The sequence below is a fragment of the Hemicordylus capensis genome, chromosome 4, assembly GCF_027244095.1.
Source record: "Hemicordylus capensis ecotype Gifberg chromosome 4, rHemCap1.1.pri, whole genome shotgun sequence".
Lineage (NCBI taxonomy): Eukaryota > Metazoa > Chordata > Lepidosauria > Squamata > Cordylidae > Hemicordylus > Hemicordylus capensis.
Window position 1 is genome coordinate 300,639,802 of NC_069660.1, and position 18,984 is coordinate 300,658,785.

Here is an 18,984-nt window from a genome sequence, read left to right on the forward strand (position 1 = left end):
GTTCAAATAATGTTTAAAAGTGTTGTCATTAAGAAAAATTAGGATTACACACCAGGCAACTTTCTGCTAGGATGATGAATTTGGGTCTTTTTTAACCAAATCAGATATTGATTGTATTTTATTTATAAGGGTTTTTTTTTGTTGGTTGGTTTTTTGGTCTTGCAGGAGGCTGGGAATCAGCCAGACAACCACTGACTGTTTCACCTGATAAACTAAAAGAGCTGCTGACATGCACCAGGGAACGTTTTTTACAGTTGTGGAACACTAAGCTTCCAACTAACCATTTTTCAGAAAGAGCTGTCAAAACAGAAGGCCATGGAACAATTTGTGGTAGGTATCTTTGGGTTGCTTAAATATTGCCATTTGGCAAAACACTTACTTACAAAAACCCATTAAGTTATTTCTCTCCTTTATAATATCAGTAAGAATCTGCCTGTATTAGCACTCTATTTCTATTTCCTTTTCTTTTAACTTTGTTCTTCAGTGTACAAAGATTGAGCCTTTATGGGCTTCCTATACACATCCCCATCTTCCACCTATTGTAATTTCCCCCTCTTAATACATACTGTCTTTTTAAAGTGCAAGCATGTGGCATTTGGGTCTGATTCTGCTGTGAATGTTGTGTTTTTTCCAGGTGTTTTTCACCTTTAAAGTTACCTATGTTTATTCATTTCACCTATATCTCTTCTGCCATCATTTGTTTGTTATGAAGCCTCTGTAATGCATAGGGTTTCTTAACCTGGCAACATGACCTTCCAGACATGGAGAAGGTTGCTGACAGGAATCACTCAGTCAGAGGAGTTTCAAACAAAACAAGAATAAAAATTATTAAGATGATTTCTGAGATTTGTGTACAGAACTATCATGTAGGGCTGTTGTCTTGCTTAGCCAAAATGTTGATGGTGTTGCTTTCATAGAGCTTGGTTTCTTTAGTTCTTAGTCCTTCCTAGAACTGTCCTTTTCACCCAGTTCTGATCAGAGACTGTTTTTCACCCAGTCTTTGTTATAGAATGTCCTATTCCTAGACTTTATTACAGACTGGCTTCATCCAGTCTATATTGTAGACTTATTCCCAGTCTTTATTGCAGACTGTTTTAAACCTTTGAGGCTTCAAGCATCTCCCTTTGAGACTGCTTCTCACCAGACCCAAAAAACCTGTCCTTCTCTCTCTCCACTTCTAACTCCCAACTCTCTACTATCGTACTCTGCCCCTCTTGATTGACAGCTTCACTGTGTTCCAAGCTAATCTACATAAACATATTTCTGCTCCATGCATCACTATATCATTTCATCACAAAGCATCCTAAGAAAAAGGTTAAGGAAGAGAACCAATAAGAGAGGTGGAAGGAGGACTGATCTTTTGAGAGTTTATGAAGTAGCATCATTTTTTTTTACTTTTGACAGCAAAAAAAGTTGTCAAGCTACCTTTCCAATGGTGTGCCTTTCTCTGAATCCACATCCAACCCCCCAAAGGTGAAGGCAATGGCCACCAGACGGGCAGTGCAAGACTTTTTCAGATCAGCAGCACAAAAAGTCATGCCTCTTTACTTAAAGTGATATATTTAAATTCCACTTCCCCACTATGTTGAAAGCAGCTGACAATAGAAGTTAAAATTAAAAACAACATAAAACAACCACAGTTGTTCCTAGTACCTAACTAAAACATTACCAGACAAGAGCTGCTGTTTTAAGATGCCTCTCAATTCCTACAGAAGTTCTACATCATTCTAGTATGTATTTCCCAAAATGTATAATAAGGAAATTATAAATATATACTCCAGTTATGCACAAATTCTAAAACATTGTTTCAGGGAGAAGCTATGTGTATAGGGGCATAGATAGTAGCACAATTATTTTGCCTCCTGTCCTACCAAGTACAATTAGAACGATCAGCACACAGTGTAAAAGTGCATTGGTGTAAACCATTGTTACTATATGGATCGCAGAAAGCCAGAAACTTGTGAAGAATATCTTTTATTGGACCGGCTTAGAAATATGCAAGAGATACACAAGAAATATGCAAGTTACACAAAGCTTTGTCAGGCGTAACAGGAACCTGTTTCATTCTCTGCTGCATTTGGACCAAAACTGGTTGTTAAAACAGAAATATTTTGCAACAGATTAAGGTCTTATTTGATTTTCTCACCCTTTCATTTTCTTATCTCAGATCTGATGCTGAAAAATTCAAATCCTTTGGAGTGGCCAGAAAGAAACGTCTTTCAGAACTTGGAAAATTTTGAAAAAATTAAACAAAAAACAAGGTAATAAGCAATCTCCATGCACTTTCTTGAAATGCTGGCAAATTGTATAAGTTGCATTTCTCTCTCTCTCACTCACTCACTCACTCACTCACTCACGCAAACACACTCACACCACACTCCCATCCCTATGGAGCAGAGCTACTAGTGTGTTTTGTGGGTTACTCATGTATTGCAGCTTTTCTTTTACCCATCTTGTGTTTCATATCAGAGTTTCTGAACAACTGCTGGGCCATAAAGATGGCCAAAAGGAGTCAGCAACATTACTTGACGCTAAAGAGTTGTTGAAGTATTTTACTCCGGAAGGGTTGCCCATTGGGGATCTTCAGCCTTTATGTTTTCAAAAAAGGTAATTGGTTATTTATTTTATAAAAATTTACACCCCCTTAAAAATGCAAAGGCTCACAAATAACAGCTATCTTAAAACATGAATGCCTTTTATATGTGTGTACCAAGCCTGGGCCTGATTTATATTTGGTGACTGCACTGATCAGCTGTCTTCACTGTCCAGTGTCTCTGAAAATATTTCATTATCAAGCTACAGTGCTGCAGCCATACCTGTTTCCTGCCGATAAATAAAGGGGTCTTGAAGGGAGGGCTATTGAGGCGTTTGGGCTCAAATCAAACTGCTTCACAATCCTAAACCCTTAATCAGACTGCACTGCTGCAAAGCACCAAGATAACCCCTGAATTCAATCTGGAGTTATTCACATAGCCCTAATTTGTAGATCAGGTCCCTTTCTTGTCTTTGTTTAGATTGTAATCCTGAGGATGGAGACTGTCTACTCTTAAGCTATGTAAAGCACCTCATCCCTCTTTAGGTACTTCATAGCAATTATTTACTGAAGATGTATGCTTGCAGCAAGATGAGTGCACCTCCAAGTCCATTAATGGAAGCCTAGTATCAATTGAGGCTTAATTGTGCTGGAGTAATTATAGCGACATGCTGCCAATGTGACAAATTGTCCCAATTCATCCTGTAATAGTTTATTCTGTTTTCTATAAATAAGAAATAACTGCAAATTAAAATGGATTTCCCCCCCAACCTTTTCAGTGAAAATGCTTTTCTTCTGACACCGGAGCTGACACCTCGAAAACTGAAAAGTTTGCCCTTTGAAAAAGCTGCTGGGTGCCATTATCATGGCCTTGAGTAAGTTGTGCTGTGTGAACAGTTTCTGCCTCCTTCAGTACTGTATACAATCTAATCTTAAAACATGTTTAAACATGCCCCTAAGCACATGTGCACATGCATTTCATATTCCTGTAATCATGTGAGTGGAAATGGAAGCTTCATTTGAATTTGTTAACATATAGGGATAATGAATGGTCTGGAATGAAAATGTGATCACTGTACTTTTTATTTCAATGAGTGCTCAAGAATGATGCAGCTCCTTTATGGCCAGACAAGGAGTAGGAGGAGGCATTGGGATGGAGAAGACATGTTGTGGCACTCCCATGAGAAGATATTGAATCTAAGGTTAAATTCTGTTTTGAGGCCCTGTGTGCCTCTCCTCCAACAGCAGTCACAGACAGACAGGCTGCCCTGTATATTTGCTATATCTGTGTCAGTGAAAAGTAGACATAGCCTATTTAGAGCTATATTGTACCCTAGTCTATCCCAGTAGTGGGGAGGATGCTCTAAATGTATCTTCCTGCACACCACTTATCCCATGTAGCACTGGGCATGTGCAACGTGGAACTCTTTCTGGGATCATGCCCAAAATTTGTATGAGCTTCAACAGTAAGAAGGGAAACTTCAAGGCTATTACAACCAGATGCCTAATGATGGTGGAGCTGGCAGAAATGTCTCATCGAGCCAGGATATTTCTTCTGTCGTCTCCCCTTAAACATACAGAAGGCCCTCTATTACCGTGGGGCCTTGATTCTGTGCTACCACCACAAATGCCGAAACCGTGATCGCTGAAATCTTGTGCCTATGGGGATGATGGGTTTAGATTCCCCAGTACATGAAAAAGTGCTAAAAATTACCCTTCACATGGGGAAAAACCAAATAAGGGAGGAGTACCCACCTTAAGTGGCTCAGCAGGGAAACGTTTGACTATCAAGCAGAAGGTTGCCAGTTCGAATCCCTGCTGGTACCATATCGGGCAGCAGCGATATAGGAAGATGCTGAAAGGCAACATCTTGTACTGCGTGGGAGGAGGCAATGGTAAACCCCTTCTGTATTCTACCAAAGACAACCACAGGGCTCTGTGGGCACCAGGAGTTGAAGTCAACTTGACGGCACTCTTTACGTTTACAGCACTGTACGTCGGCCACTCTAACTCTGTAGCTCCTCCAGTACTGACCTCCCAAACAAACAAATCCTCTAGATTCTGCACAAACCCCAGGTATATACAGCCAAACCAAGAATAGTTGAAACCGTGAACATAATGGAAGGATTCCTGTATATGGATCCTCGAGAACTAATAGCAAGTGGAAGAAAGTAGTTTCCCTCCCTTGTCCTGAGTGGCACCATCGTTTCTGGAGAAATTTGCTTTGTGAATAAATAGCAGTGATTATCTGCCTAGCACCCACATATTGAAGCATAAAATACAAGAAGAGTTGAGTAGAGCAGTCTGCTTCCGATGGTTTAGTTTCAACTTCAAAGAATTTCTCCAAGCTTTCAAAGACTCAATTGGTAGTTGTCATTGATTGTTAAGCACTTTGAAGGGTTTGGAAGTGTATTGTGCGTGCTGAGAAGCAGTATTAGTTTCTTACTCATGGTAGATTTTCTCCGTAACTGAATACAAATGAAAAGGGAGAGATTGGGGTAAGAATAAAGTACTGTACATGATCGATAAATTTGCAGAGTTCCAAAGCACGGTTGCTGGGTTAAATGAAAAGAGCTGCGGATGCTAATTTGCCCTGATGTTCTGTTTGATTAATTATGAATTCAAAAGTCAAATGTGTTGGTGAATTAATCATCTAACTTTCACAGCCCAACCCTCTATCTGTTTACTAGATCCCACTGAGTTCAATGGGGCTTATTCCCAATAATGTTTGCATAGATTTGTAGCCTTAATGGTTTAATGCAGTTTATCAAAACCTCAATATTGGTGCCTTTCTGAAGCTATTAAAGGAAGGTGTAGCTGCTCGTCAGTGTGAGATTTAGCAAGTTAACAAGCACAATGCTACCCCTCAGAAAGAAAAGCCCCTTTTATTTTCTAAATCTAGGGTTAATAGACTTCTTGAGACTTCTTTCAACTGACCGCTGTCTCCTTCAGTTCCGGACGGCTCTTGCTATGAGGAGGCTAGTTGCAATGGTGTTGCCCTGGAAAATATCTGCCAACTTTTCTTACTGACACAGGGAAAAGTTGTCAGTCAGTCTCCACCCCACCAGTTTCAGATTAAAAGTTGACCCCAGATTGATTTTAAAGTTTTAAAATCAATTTTAAAAGGCACAAATTAGATTTGTAAAGGTCTTCTCAGTTGTAGCATCTACTCTCTGGAATGCCTTGCTGAGCGGAGTCCACTTAGCCCCATTGCTTGCTTTTTGTCATTGGGTAAAATTTTGGGTTGCCTTTATAGTGACTGACTGCTGACGTGTGGAGTGCTTTCCCTGGGGCTTTTGTTATGAATCATACTGCTGTTGATCTTTTTGTTGCTTCTGTCTTCTGCTGCTGTTTGTTTTCCTTGCCATTTTATTGCTCATGCTGTTTTGATGGTTTGCCTGTTTTAATTTTTTTACCTTATTATTTATTTTATTTTATTTCTATACTGCCTGACGCCAAAGGCTCTGGGTGGCTCACAAAAAACACCTCCTATGGTTAGCTGCTGTGGTTTGCTAGCAGGAAAAGCAGAATATAAAATCTTAAGTTATTATGCACCATATGTTTTATTAAGTGTGTAACAACAATTAAATTCAGTGGCCAGTACTTCATATAGCATTGATGGCCAGGTCTTTTGAGAAGATTGAGAGAGTGCTACTCCAGTATGCAACTGCGTGGATATGCAGTCTTCTGCAGCCCTGGTGCGGGTTTGCCTCTACTGAGCTGGGGAACAGGCAGAAATGTAGCACTGGGGGAGCAGGAATGAAGGCTTGCGTGCGCTGTCCCCAAGCCAAGTAGCCTTCCTGATCTTGTCCAGATAGGTCACCCAATCTTGCTGCTTGAGTTACTTGTGACACCCATGCAAGAAGTTGACTCTCTGTCCGGGTGTGTGCTGACAAGTACAGTCCTTTCCAGACCATGTATATTTTCATGGGCAGCTCTTGTTCCGTTCCATTCCATTATGAAATGTCTTTCTATTCTGAGTCATTTGTCAGCAGTTGTAGTGCTAATTCAACAATTAGACTCTGGGAAACGAAGCACATCTTGACAGGCATGGGGTGGGATAGCCAAATGCTGTGTTCATAGGGTCATGGAGAGTTTTCTTGCATCCTAAGATTTTAGTGTGACTGTCAGATATATCGGTTTGAAATATCCTGGTTTATGTTCCTCTGGTACTCTTTGTGTTCCTCAAAACAAAAGGTTGTATTAGCATAATGTATCAGCCCACAGCTAGGCTATTAAAAAGAGAGAGAGAAAGAGGAAGATGATGCTGTAAAAAGAGAACAAAATGACAGTTTTATTCAGGATAGATTAATATTTCTATTCTGTAGAATGGGCTGCCGTGCCCACTGAGAATATAAATACGGAAAATCAAATACCATGAAATGGATAAGCAGCTAGAAATTTTGTCTTATCAGATAATGAGCTTGTTTCTAGTGGTGAAATTGAATTCATTACTTAAGTTGATTAAAAAGTCTCTTTCTGGGGCGTGGGGGAGAAATAGACTTCTGGCTGAATATGACAATATTATCTTGCTAGTGAAAATTTAAATGATTTGCTCTGACAGTCTGGTGGAAGCACAATGTGCTGATGCTTAGATAATCATAACAGGCACAGTCGCCTATGTCCTGGAGCGACAAGACATGCACTGAACCAGCACTGATTGAATTGTCAGGCAAGCCAGTCCCACCCATCTTATCTGCTAAAGTGGAAAGTGATACTAAATAGAACCTCTCGTATTCCAAGGCTGCATGCTCGTAAATACCTATTGCTGGAGGTCATGCAATGAGGGAGGGAAGCTTGTAGTCCTTCATACTCTGCTTTTGTGGGCTTCCTGGAAACATGTGGTTGACAACAGGATGCTTCGTTAGATGGGTCAATGGTCTGATTCAGCAGGGTTCTTCTGACGCTCTGATTTTTTTATGTATCTGCAGCTAAGGATGTGGCTGCCATATTTGGGGTTAACATTTGATGCAATCTGAGTATGGGAAATAAGGATCATGTCATCAGCATTAAAGCAATAAGGCAATTTTCTTTCTCCAAGTTTTACTGGGAAGAAATTTCCTCCCCTCCATTCGGTAACCATATCTTTGACAAACAGATTAGAGAAGCAGAACAAGAACATATCCTTGTTTAACCCCAGAACTCAAATTTGATATTCTCTGACAGAAGTCAAGGGGGGGGGGCGGGGATCTTACTTGGATATTAGAATAAGTATAAAGGCATATTATCAAAGCCAATACTAGTATCAACTCGTTTGGCCCATGACTTGTTTCTGTCAAATGCCACATGAAAACCAATGAATACCATGTACAGCTTTGATTTACTTTGTGTCATATCCTTATTGACTAAATGGGCCAGAACAATGATCTAGAGTAGAATATCCAGATCTAAAGCTCGCTTGCTCTTTAGCCAGGATGTTATTCATAATGACCCAGTCTTCCAGTTGGGTTAACGTGGTGAAGTATTTTGTGCTTTCCTACACATCTCTTCCTCTTGAAAACTTTGAGTGAAGAAAGGGTGCAAATGTAGGTAGGAACAAAGATGTATAATAGATTTGACCCCAGTGTTTCTGCCAATACAACATACCCTCTTTTTGTCTCTGGGTTTTTCAGCAGTCCTCTGAAGATAGAGCCTTACATAATTTATCACAAATGTTGTAATAGGCGGACTGTGGAATGACATACTGAGGCCAGAGAAGCTGCATGGTTGTTCTGAACATTGTAAAGAATGAAGATATTGTACTTTGAATTCTTGCTACTAAAGGCTATGGAGGAAGACTGTGGTCCAAAATGTGTTCAGCATGTTTTAATCCTTGATGTTCAGAGTGCAACATGTTTATATATTCATTACATTTCTATCTTACCTATCTTCCATGTGGAATATGTAGTCATCATCCTCCCCCTTCATCCTCCATAACAACAAGCTTGTGAAATTATTAAGTGGAGAGAATGTGGCCATCGCTGGGAGAGGATTTGAATTCAGGACTCCCTTGTCCAATTGTGACACTATGCCACAACTGACCCTCAGTTATAGATGTAATGACAGATATTCAGACATAACCCTAACCCTCCCCCAGCAGGGCCTGTTCTTCTATGTGCTTGAGAATTGTGTCCTTGAGAATGCTTTCCATCAATTTGCCTGGAACAGACATAAAAGTAACTGGTCTGTAATTTCCTGGACCACACACCCCGCCCCCCGGATCTCTATTTGAAAATTGGTGTTACATTGGCTACTTTCCAGTCCTCCAGCACAGAGCCTGATTGTAGGAATAAGTTATATATTTTTGCAAGGAGGATGACAATTGCACATTTGAGTTCTTTAAGGACTCTTGGATGGATGCCATCTGGCCCTAGCGATTTGCTAGTTTTCAGTTTTTCCAGAGAGTTTAGATCTCTTGTCACTTCTGTGTGACTTAGTTCTTTAGCCTCTGTCCCTGAGAAGCCCAGTTCAGAAACAGGCATACGCTCAGTATCATCTGCTGTGAAGACAGATGCAAAGAACTCATTTAGCTTCTCTGCAAGCTCCATATCCTCCTCAATAATCCCTTTCACTCCTTCATTGTCAAACGGTCCAACTGCCTCCCTGGCAAACTTTAACTGTCCAAACTTCCTTTCTCAAGAATATGAAGGAGGAAGTAGTATTTACCTTCTCTTCCCATTGGGCTCCTTGTGATCAAGGGGACTCTTTTCAGGCTCCCCCGCACACTCCCACGCAAAACTCCAATGCCCTGTTTGCTAAGCTCTCAGGCCTTCACCACTTATATAGAGAATAGGCTTCAGACTGAGACACAAGAATGTGGGCTCTCCCACAGCCCTAGCTAACTCCTTGCCCACCAGGTAAGGAGGAAGAAAAACTGGATGTCACAGAGCCCCGAGTGCAAGCCCTGGCAAATGCTAGCCCTGGCAAATAACACACACAGACTAGGACTCCTGCCTTAAAGAGAAAGCAGCCCCTCAAAATCTCCCCTCCACTGTCACTTAGTTTGAAGGGGGAAAGGCTTGATGTTGTTTTGTTTAGAAAAGCTTGCTCACTTCCTGAATCTGCTTTGCTCTTCCCAGTGTAGGCTTCAAACAGTTTGAAGTTTTGTATATTATAGCACAATGCCAGCTCATTCATATGGAACATAACTGAACCCATGCAATCAATTTCCACACCATATTTTCTAGAGCAGGGGTTCTCAACCTGTGGTACTTCAGATGCTGCAGAACTACAATTTCCATCATCCCCAGCTACAATTTATTGTAGTAGTTCAGCAACATATGGGGTACCACAGGTTGGGAACCTCTTTTAGAGGATGACTAGCAGCGCAAATTAGTAGGGATATGCACAAATCATTTTGTGCTGAGTGCAGCACTGCAGCTGCACACGGACTTGTGCACGGCACAGCACCACACCAGGAAATGCAGTGGGGTGGCAGAGGGGCAGGTAAGGACTGGCTTTACTCATGCTTAAAGGCACTGCTCCCTACCCCGCCAAAACTATTCGGTGGGCCATTCCTATAAATGATTCGTACACATCCCTATAAATTAGAGAGGCAACAAGGAGAACATGCCTGCATCTAAAGATAAATGTTCTCTCTAATTGGAGATGGGGGGCTGGTCCCAGTTCTGTTGCAATGTTGCTGGCTTTTAAAGCTGCTTTTAAAATTTTCATTTTAGATACTGTCTGGACAACAGAGGAGCTTTGGAAAGAGATGTGGTATTGGCTGAACTTCAGACTCGTCTTATCCGCTACGAAACTCAGACCACCTGCACAAAGCAGTGCTGCCCTGTGCCATCCATCTTGAGCCCTTTGCCCTCTCCTGCAGTGCTGTCAGAGCCCGGAAGCATCCCTGATGGGGAAACTTTACAAAGGGAGCTCCTATCAGAGGCATCCAGGCTAAAACGCAGATCAAAAGACCTGGATGGCTTTTATCCCAACAAGAGGTAATAAGCTATATTTTAAACATTGAATTTTCTTTCTTCTCATTTTAGCGTTTTCTGTGGCATAGCTAGCTAAATGTTCTGATCGTCTTAATCCCCTTGGGCTAATCCTCCCCACTTTTATTTTTCAAATGTCATAACCTTTTATTTGCATGGAATATGTTGAAACAACAACAACAAATGTTTATAAACCGCTTTTCAACAAAAGTTTCCAAAGCAGTTTACGTAGAGAAATAATAAATAAATAAGATGGCTCCCTGTCCCCAAAGGGCTCACAATCTAAAAAGAAACATAAGAGACACACCAGCAACAGTCACTGGAAGTACTGTGCTGGGGGTAGATAGGGCCAGTTTCTCTCCCCCTGCTAAATAAAGAGAATCACCACGTTAAAAAAGTGTCTCTTTGCCCAGTTAGCAGGGGTTAACTGGAGGCCTTTTAAGTTAAGCCTCTTAAGTTGTTAAGAGTCTTAAGTTAAGACTTGGCCGAGCTGGTCTTGTGGTAGCAAGCATGACTTGTCCCCTTAGCTAAGCAGGGTCTGTCCTGGTTGCATCTGAATGGGAGACTTGCTGTGTGAGCACTGCAAGATATTCCCCTCAGGGGATGAAGCCACTCTGGGAAGAGCAGAAGGTTTCAAGTTCCCTCCCTGGCTTCTCCAAGATAGGGCTGAGAGAGATTCCTGCCTGCAACCTTGGAGAAGCCGCTATCAGTCTGTGAAGACAATACTGAGCTAGATAGACCAATGTTCTGACTCAGTATATGGCAGTTTCCTATGTTCCTAAGTTAAGCCCTATAGGACTGCTCTCAGTCCACTAAGTGTACTTCTTTGTAATATAAAATCAATAGTGCTATTGGAAGACTAAGAATTGATTATACAGTACATTTGTTAATCATTGTCAGACTGGTTATTCGTAAACATTGGAGAACATTGGGTTTACCTGGCTAGATTCTTTCTCCACAGTGGGTGGGATCTATTTGCTTCTCCAGCAAATGACAAACTGCCTCCCCTTCCTCCTGCCAGAAGCACTGGGAGATATATCTGAAGCTGAGTTTCTCCCCAGAGGAATACATTCTTGAAGGCTTAGGGACTCCTGTTTAAGATGATGAGGTAGCCCAGAGAGATGTGTGTAGAAAGGCACAGAAGGAATTGCCTATGAAGCACAACAACCCTGTGAAGTAGATTAGGCTGAGAGAGAAGTGACTGGCCCAGAGTCACCCAGCTAGTAGCATGGCTGAATGGGGATTGGAACTCGGGTCTCCCCGGTCCTAGTCCAGCACTCTAGCCACTACACCACGCTGGCTTTCTCATGTCAGCTTTACTGACACGCACAGTCCTAGAATTTACGTGGCCTTTCCTTTCCAGAGTGAGCAGGAGGCATAACCCATCTAAGGATGCTCTTCTCCATTGTGGGAGAAATATTAATCCCCCCGCCATGTTACACTACTTAATCAAGACCTGGGATGTGGCATGTTTATCTAAATGGTCATCGTGAGAGTCAAGGAAGGGAGATGATAAATCTTTACATAAATGGAATGATTCTGTTCTGGAATGACAAAATACAAGACGATGTGCAGCCATTTGCTTTGTTTGAAATAATCTAAAAATAGGCTGGGAACAATGTCTTCGTTCCTGTATAGTGTACTATATGTGAATACTTCATACTATTAAAATGAATTTTTAAGGCCCTATAAGGCTGCATCCTGCAAGATGTTGGCTTCGGGTCACATCTCCAGCAAGTGGTGTCACTTAGTCATCCATGCCAGAGAGAATGAACAGAAAGGCTTACCGTTGTACTCCGAGAGGAGGCTGCTATCTTTTAATTGCGTGTGTGTGACATTATTTCAGCATGTTAAAGGCAAAGCACAAAAGTTGAATGGAATGTATTCAGAAGTCTTGCTTCTTCCACTCTGCTATCTAGGTTAATGAAATCTGAAAGTTCGGATTCTCTCGTGTCTCAGGCAAGCGGAAGCAGCAGTGGCCGCCACTCAGGAACTGTTTCAAGAAAGCAGCTGGAGACGTCCGCCTCACTGTCTTCTGTGGCTGTGAAACAGGCTCATAATCGGCTGCAGAAAACAGTCACAAAAAGTAGCTTAGCCAGCCAAAAGTGTGTTAAAGAGCCAGAAATATCAAAGCCAGCAAAAGAACCGAGGTCTCAGAAGCACACACGGGTAAAGGATTTTTCATGGAAGCTAAAAATGAAGCGGGTTTTTCTTTTTCCATGTCCAGATGAAAGAAGCAGAGCCAAAATGCAAGTTTAAATGTATGTGTGAGAGCTTTGCATTCAGTCAGTCTCTCTTCCTCAGTAGACCGCACAGATCGCTGGATCCTCACAGCCTCTCCAACTGACCTCTTGAACTGCTGCCTGTTTTGCTCTCACACTCTTTCCATTGCCTTTGCCCCTTTTCTCTTCTGCTCATGCTGTTTGCGAGCACTCTAGTTCTTGTCTCCTGTTTCTGTCCTATATTGTGCATCCTGTCTCGTGAGGAAATGTGGGGCGAGATGTGCTGGCCCACACGTGGGACAGGCCACGGTCCCTAGGGTGACAGGTTAGGGAGGGGTGTATTCCACAGTGTAAACAAATGCCACCATAATAAAATCTTCAGCTGATATTGCTAGTGCACGGGTTTGATGCTTTGCAAAATGCTTCTTTATAGTTATTGTAAACTATATATGCTACTCCCCAGGTGCAAGAATAATTTCCGTACAGGAAATTGTAACATGAAGGAGCTTTAAATAATTAGCCAATGGTGGGGGAAGAAATTAAAGGAAGCCAAACAGCAGCAAAAGAGAAATCCACACACTCGGTTATGTACATGTGATGGTTTAAAAAATAAGGTCTAGCAGCTAGTGTTTCATCTTCAAAGAACAGCATCTATGCTTTATTCATGTTCCAATGAAGGAGGTAAACAAGTGATCACTTCACTTCTTCAGGTGGAGAGAATGCTGGGGGCAAGAGTGCTTATATTCCTTGGTTTGTGTGGAGGGGCCATTTCATACATTGCACGGTTTTTGTTGGACAGCTACTGTAAAAGGCATTGGGTGTATGCCTAAAAATGTGCATGTAGCAAATACATGTGTAGCATACAGCTAGCTTTATCCGGGAGATGTGACTGGCTGCAGCTCCTTGCTGAATGTACAGCTGGTGGCAAGCCTGAATCTGCCTCTGTGTAATGTGTGGAATGGCACAGTCTCCGACTAGAGCTGGGCTGAACGGAGAAGCACAAATGTTCACTCGTTTTGTCATCTGAACAGAATGATGCCAAGGCTGGTTTAGAAGCAGAGCGCATCATGTGCTGGGCCGCAGACTATTAAATATGCCTGTGTTGTTTTTCTTCAAGATGTTGAAGGAGGTGGTGACTAAAACCCTGGAGAAGCATGGAATTGCTGAAGACCACAAGTGCTTTGTGACATGCAGCCAACGTCTGTTTGAGATAGCCAAGTTTTATTTAAAGGTACATTGAGTCTCCTCCATGTTTTCCCACACCCTGAATAGCACACATGTTATGTCATGCTGATGGCAAAGTTGTTGAAAGCTGACAGGCGGGGGAAGCGTGTGGTGTGTTCAACAAAGTGATTGCAGTCTTCCTGCAGCATGCATAGCACTTTACCCCGATTATTTGAGTGGATATATGAAAATATATCATGATGTATGAATCATTTCCTCAGTGTTCGTTCTGTATTTGAGAATATGAGTCTGAACACAGCCTTACTTCGTGAAGAATTCAACCCCAAATGATAGGAACTTCTTAGCCCTTGTTCTTTGCTGCTTCTAATGATGATGAAGATGATGATAAAAGTGCAATATAAATATTTTTTACTCACACAGTGAAGGAAGGTATCCTTCCACTGAATATATGTCTTTTCAGTCTCCTGTTTGTGGCATACAAATTGTGTATAGGGATGTGCAGAACGTTCCACCTCGAAATGGGTTGTTTTGAGTGTTCCAGACTCGAAACAGAACACCCTTTAAAATGGGGGGGCCCCTGTTTCAAGCTCTGAATGGAATGGCCTGTTGCAAGACAGAATGTTCTGACCCGATCCAAGCACCATTTTGGAACCAGCACTAACATTCAAATGGCTGCTGCGCATGCACAGAGGCCAGAAGAGTGCCATTTTGGATTCCAAAATGGCACTCGGAACAGGTTGGAATGCTCAGAACGTGGTCGTTCTGTTGGAACAACTGGCTCAGCTGGTGGTTCTGATGGAACATTCCATGCATTTTTTGTTCTATTCTGGGCTCGGATAGCAAAATGCATTTTGTGCACATTCCAATTGTGGTTTGTTTTTGTTTTGTTTTGGCCTGCACCTACAAATGAACTGTGTGAAGCAGCCCCTAGTCACAAGGAGTCTGGCAATTTCATTCACCAGATAAAAATCTTCCTTGCAAAATTTTATTTTGTCTTTTTTTTTTTTAAATTCTCCCCTGTTGTGGTCTGTTGCTATACATATATAAGGCAGAGCTGAACTGGAGGGTTTTTGAGAGCTTCAAGCTTGTATGACATCTTGCAGCTTTGAAATGGGACCATAGTTCAGTGACAGAGCATCTGGTTCGCATGCAGAAGGACCCCAGTTCAACCCCTGGCAGCATCTCCAGGCAGGGCTGGGAGAGACTCCGGCCTCAAACCTTGGAAAGCTGCTGCCGGTCAGTGTAGACAATACTGAGCTAGATGGACCAAAAGGTCTGCCTCTGTATAAGGCACCTTGTGAATCTAGCAGAATTGCTTAACTTGCAGAAACCAAAGTGATAATGTTGTTGTTGATTTGTTTATTTATTTAATTTATACACCGCCCTTCTAAAAATATCTCAGGGTGGTTTACAACAAAATAAAAACAATTAAAATCAATTAACAATTAAAATCATTTAAACGTTAAAATAATTTAAAACCAGCATAAAAATTTAAAACCATAGATCTAATTAAAAGGCTGGGTGAATATATGTGTCTTCAGTGCCTTTTAAAAAGTTGCCAGAGATGGGGAGGCTCTTATTTCAACAGGGAGCGCATTCCCAAGTCCAGGGGCAGCAACGGAGAAGGCCCATTCACGAGTAGCCATCAAATGAGTTGGCGGCAGCCGCAGGCAAACCTCTCTGGATGATCATAACAGGTGGTTTCGGCTTGTGGCGAGGAAGACGTTCTCTTAAATACCCAGGACCTAAACTGTTTAGGGCTTTATAGGTAATGACTAGCACCTTGTATTTTGCCCGGAAACGTATCAGCAGCCAGTGTAGTTCTTTCAAAACAGGAGTAATATGGTCTCTCCTAGATGACCTAGAGATCAATCTGGCTGCTGCATTCTGGACCAAGGGCACTTTCCGGACTACGTACAAAGGCAGCCCCACATAGAGTGCATTCCAGTAATCCAGCCTAGAGGTTACCAGCATATGTGCCACCGTTTTGGGGTCATTCATCTCAAGAAACGGCTGCAGCTGGTGTAAGAACCTCTGGCCACCACCTCAAACTGGGACACCAGGGAGAGATTCGGATTCAGAAGCACCCCCAGACTGCGTACTTGTTCCTTCTGGGGGAGTGCGACCCCATCCAGAACCGGCAGATCGAAATTGTCTCCTGAATTCCAACTCTGCACAATAAGTACCTCCGTCTTATCTGGATTCAGTCTGTTTGTTATCCGTCATCCAGCCCATTACTGCCTCCAGGCAGGCATTTAGGGAGGTTATGCCTTCTCCTGATGAGTTTGACATAGAGAAATAGATTTGGGAGTTATCAGCATATTGATAACACCCTGCACCAAATCACCAAATAATGTTGAACTGCCCCTGGTAGATACAGGCCAATGGGAAACTCATTGCTGTAGCGGGCTAGCAGGGAATTCAGTTCCAGAAAGCCATTCTCAAGACTAGGACAGGGCTATGCCAAAATTTTGGGCACACTGATAAGACATCTCACCCCTATAGCTCACACAGTGCCTGAGTCTTCATGCTGATAATTATTAGTTCATGAAGCATGCTGCAAAAATTATCCCATTTGCATAGGTGGCACAATTGATCAGTGTGCAAAATCCTTGCCATGTGCCAACTCCTCTTTTTGGATACTCACACTTACAATTTAGTGGTGAAATGGTTTACAATTAGTACATTAAGGTCCCATGCTGGCGTATGGCTTAAGAGACTTCTACTGTCCTGAAGGTAAACCATCAAGGTAGTTGCTAAATAATGAACAGTATTTACTCAGGCGGAGCCAAAACAACTTACCTCATTTCGTGTTTTGTGTGCGTGTTTTGTCCTGTTTGTGATTCTTCTTCGAGTTCTCTGCCCCATTTGCTTACACTACCATTGAATCTGACATGGTTTTTTCAATGATGTCACACCACCACTTCTAGTATGCGAATGTCAGACATGCTCACAAAAAATCACATGGGCAGCCTTAACCAGTAGGATTAAATGGCAGTGTTGGCAAATGAGGCAGAGGCCTGTGAGGGCAAAGAAGAATTGTGCTGGGAAGATGCAATAGTCAGAGAAGCAATGAAGAATATGGCCAATGAGGTATTTTTTTGGTAAACTTGTTGGTTGTGCTGATTATGCTACTTCCAAAGCGAAAATTAAGGAATACTTGATTCAGCTCTTACCCTTACTGCTATGTTTACTTTTACAGTACTGTAGTGATGTATTAATAAGAACTAGCTGGGCCGGGCACAGAGCATCTGTGCCTCTAGTTCGACACCACCTTCTCACACACCCAACCACTGCCATCACCAGTTTTCTTCTCTGCACACCTCCATTCATCACCGTTTTCTCCCCCCACACACACACACCATTTGCCACTATTTTATTTGCCTGCCACTCACAACCGTTTTCTTTGCCCACCGGCCTGCTGCAATCGCCATTTTCTTCCCTCCCGCCAGTCCCCGTCGCTATCCAGCAGCTGCTCATGAACCCTCGTGAGAGCTGCCGCGCATGGGATTAGCAACGGGTATGCTTAAGAGATATAGATAGATGCTATGTATTTATTCCCTTCCTCACACTAACCTTAAATCTAAATCCTGAGATCAGTATGATAGCATGTTTGTAAAGTAATGCATTTCTTTCTTAGGATCTGAAAACATCTAGGGGTCTGTTTGATGAAATGAAGAAAGCTGCAAACAGCAATGTTAAACAGGTGACTACCTGCCTCTCTGATGCTAGGTGCTGTGTGTGCGCTGAACAAAAACTATATATATACGTAGTCATGTTCTTTGTACTAGACATGATTGCAAAATGTTGCTGGCTTCCCATGCTCATCATTGGCTTTGTGGTTCTCTGTATTCTCTAGCCTGAGTTGGGTTACCTCAAGTAGTGTCGGTAATGGGCTTGTAGAAAATTTGGAGTAGATTGTATATTTATTAATCCCAACATTAATACATAAATATTCCCTTAGTATTAATTTGTGAACTGTGACCTGATTTTTGGTGTGGAATGTTCCTTGTTTGATTACCCAGCTTAATACCTGCCTGCAGTTTGGGAATGTGCTAGCAACATTCAGCTATTGGCTAGCCTATTTAAAATTTGAGGTTGGTTTTTTTTTAAAGAGCCACCTCAGGGTTCATTAGGTTCAGCATTCTGTGAGTATTACTCCCACCATGGGTGGGCAGATTTCAGGCAATTGTGGTGGGGTGTCTTTCTTTTAAGAAAAAACAAACTAGAACCCTAAGGTCATAAGAAGTTGCCTTCTACCAAGTCAGACCATTGGTCTGTCTAGCTTAGTATGGTCTACTTCACAGACTGGCAGCAGCCTCTTTCAGCCCTATCTTGGAGATGCCAGGGAGGGAACTCGGGACCTTCTGCATACAAGCATGCAGATGTTCTTCCCAGAGCAGCCCCATCCCCTAAAGGGAATAGTGTCATGTTGTCTACTATTCAAATGCAAACCAGGGCAACCCCTGCTTAGCAAAGGGACAATGCATGCGTGCTGCTCAGGAGGGTAGGCGTACACTTAGAATTAAGTAACATGGTGCCTCTGATGCTCAGACCAGGAATGTTTCAGTACCAGAACTGAGCTCACAGTCCTTTCACACCCAAATCCACTCCTGGTTTTCCCCTGAGCTCTTTATTTCAAGCAGCCACATTGGGGGTGGTTGGTTTTTCTTGCTGTTGCTCAACAATTGGGAGTCAGAACCCCTTTGCTGATCTACTGCAAATCACCTAGAGATCTACCGGTAGATCTCGATTAAGTTCTGTTTGCCAGATCTACCTTTCTTATTTCATTTCTTATGAAATAATTTCATTTCTTGGAATGTTTTAACAGGTCATTGAATGGGTGCTGGAAAAGACCAAACAGAAATGACATATGCCTGAGCCCAATTTTGAGTAAACACCATGCATGAATGGACAGTGTGGGCTGCCCACCGCCGAGAGCATGTTCAGCACACTACAAGATCTGCCATGTTAACTATTTTTGTGAAGTAAGCCACAATATATATGTGTATGTATTTATTATGTTGCAGTGTATAAAAGGACATGATGAACCCTCTGCTTTTTCTTTTTGTGGAGCTTGTACAGGTTTTTATTTAGAGTAATAAAAGCCAAGGTTTTTTTAGCA

At 42.2% G+C, this 18,984-nt stretch overlaps 1 protein-coding gene across 7 annotated transcripts in view; it reads left to right on the plus strand.

The window, feature by feature from the left end:
• MTBP (MDM2 binding protein) overlaps positions 1-18,984 on the plus strand; it is a 44,780-nt gene extending 25,796 nt beyond the window's left edge. For 4 of the 7 annotated variants that reach the window (XM_053246613.1, XM_053246609.1, XM_053246611.1 and 1 more), the window contains exons 14-22: positions 166-330; positions 2,168-2,261; positions 2,470-2,607; positions 3,313-3,408; positions 10,192-10,458; positions 12,372-12,621; positions 13,792-13,905; positions 17,500-17,565; positions 18,691-18,984. In XM_053246613.1, coding sequence (XP_053102588.1) covers positions 166-330; positions 2,168-2,261; positions 2,470-2,607; positions 3,313-3,408; positions 10,192-10,458; positions 12,372-12,621; positions 13,792-13,905; positions 17,500-17,565; positions 18,691-18,729 — 1,229 coding nt within the window. In that variant the 3' untranslated portion in view covers positions 18,730-18,984. The remainder of the gene's footprint in view (positions 1-165; positions 331-2,167; positions 2,262-2,469; positions 2,608-3,312; positions 3,409-10,191; positions 10,459-12,371; positions 12,622-13,791; positions 13,906-17,499; positions 17,566-18,690) is intronic. The other 3 variants (XM_053246610.1, XM_053246614.1, XM_053246615.1) reach the window with 3 other exon arrangements.